Below are 1,475 nucleotides of genomic sequence, written 5' to 3'. Positions count from 1 at the left end.
TCTAGCTCTCATACTTTATGATTTTTTAGCTCGTGATTTACTACGAGAGTACTAACTTAATTATCAGAGCGGACTTGTCGGGTTAGCCACCCCGGATACTCTAACATTGATTCCTTACAGGTTTCTCTGAAGAGCTACTCAACTCAGCAATCAACCCAGCTCGGCACCCAATCTACCCCCAGCTTGACCTAGTTAGCTCGGCACCCAATCCACTCCAAATTAGTAAATAGGATGACGTTGTTTGGTAGAAATTTTTTATTATAATTCATAGAAATCTCTATGATACACAAACAGATTGACAAATCCCTCTAATCATGATTTTTGATGTAGGGAGGAACTCTTAAGTAGGATTCGTGAGAAAATGTAGGTAGGATCCAAAACTCAGCCACTGTATAGTTTCTTTACTAATTTCATGCCATTTCATCTTGAACATGCAGGTATCCATGGTCATACAGTGGGATTAATTTCATCAAAAATCATGAACTTGATGCACGTTTAGGTGTGTAAAAGGGATTTCATCTTGAACATGGGTCAGAGCTGTAGATGTTTAAAAGGGAAAAAAAGGAAGAAAAGGGACAAAGTGTTCTTTACATGTATGAGAACAATTATCAGACATTTACAGAGGTTTTCGCTTCACAATCACAATCTTCAAGAAGGAAAATCTTCAGGCTCGAGCTTATGACTTTTCTGGGGTTTCTCTATTTTCTTTTTTCCGGTTTATTCTCGATTTCCATTCTGGCGTTGTCCAAAACTTTCAGACTCCTTCCGTGCATTCAATGTATGGATGGATCAATTGGGACCCCAGCAGCTCAAGTACATAACTTTTCTAAGAGAATCCTCGGATTGCTTCATCTGCTGCTCCTCTCTCATGGCTTTATTACTGCTCGCCATGGCCATGGAAGAAGAAGAAGAAGAAGATAGGCTCTTCGTAGCCTGAGAAAATGATCCAAGATTGCTCTTGGCATGTTGGTGCAACGATCTGAGGGTGTAATTCCATCTGCATAGGCCTTGATCTTTCATCACTTCAACAGCCCCAACAGTAGCTGCTGCAATCCATGCTCTGCTCGTTGAACTCATTTTTCTTTCTCTCTCTCTCTCTTTTTATCTGTTTTTTTCTCTCTAGTAAAGAAGGGTACATAAGCTTATGAATCTGTGTTTGGATGAAATAAACCCAGGAGTTCTTTTATGTATATATAGAAAAAATGGGTGACAACATGCTCATGAGTTTCAGAGTTTTGAAGAAAACCAGAGGCGGATTTAGAAGTGGTTTAAGAAAGACAAAGAAGCCACTGGTTCTGAACGTGCATGACAAGAGACAAAAGAAATACAAATCGAGACGTAAAGAAGAAAGAGACGGGAGTCCCACCACCCCAGACCAGACAATGGAGAATTTTAGAATTAAGGAGGAGGTGGGCTCCAGTTTATAGTTTGATAGATCACTAGAGGGGAAGAATGGATCTATAAGATATGAAAAT

At 39.7% G+C, this 1,475-nt stretch overlaps 1 protein-coding gene across 1 annotated transcript; it reads right to left on the bottom strand.

Annotated features, from left to right (window-relative positions):
- Positions 1 to 420: 420 nt before the first annotated feature.
- LOC148874778 (uncharacterized) lies at positions 421 to 1,271 on the bottom strand. Its single transcript, XM_088967616.1, has one exon. The coding sequence runs from the start codon at positions 1,075 to 1,077 to the stop codon at positions 790 to 792; it is 288 nt and encodes a 95-aa protein (XP_088823742.1). The 5' UTR covers positions 1,078 to 1,271; the 3' UTR covers positions 421 to 789.
- Between the last annotated feature and the right edge of the window lie 204 nt (positions 1,272 to 1,475).

This window comes from Nelumbo lutea, chromosome 1 (assembly GCF_056320005.1).
Source record: "Nelumbo lutea isolate HS-2025 chromosome 1, American lotus-T2T, whole genome shotgun sequence".
Lineage (NCBI taxonomy): Eukaryota > Viridiplantae > Streptophyta > Magnoliopsida > Proteales > Nelumbonaceae > Nelumbo > Nelumbo lutea.
This window is presented reverse-complemented; position numbering and strand designations above follow the sequence as displayed.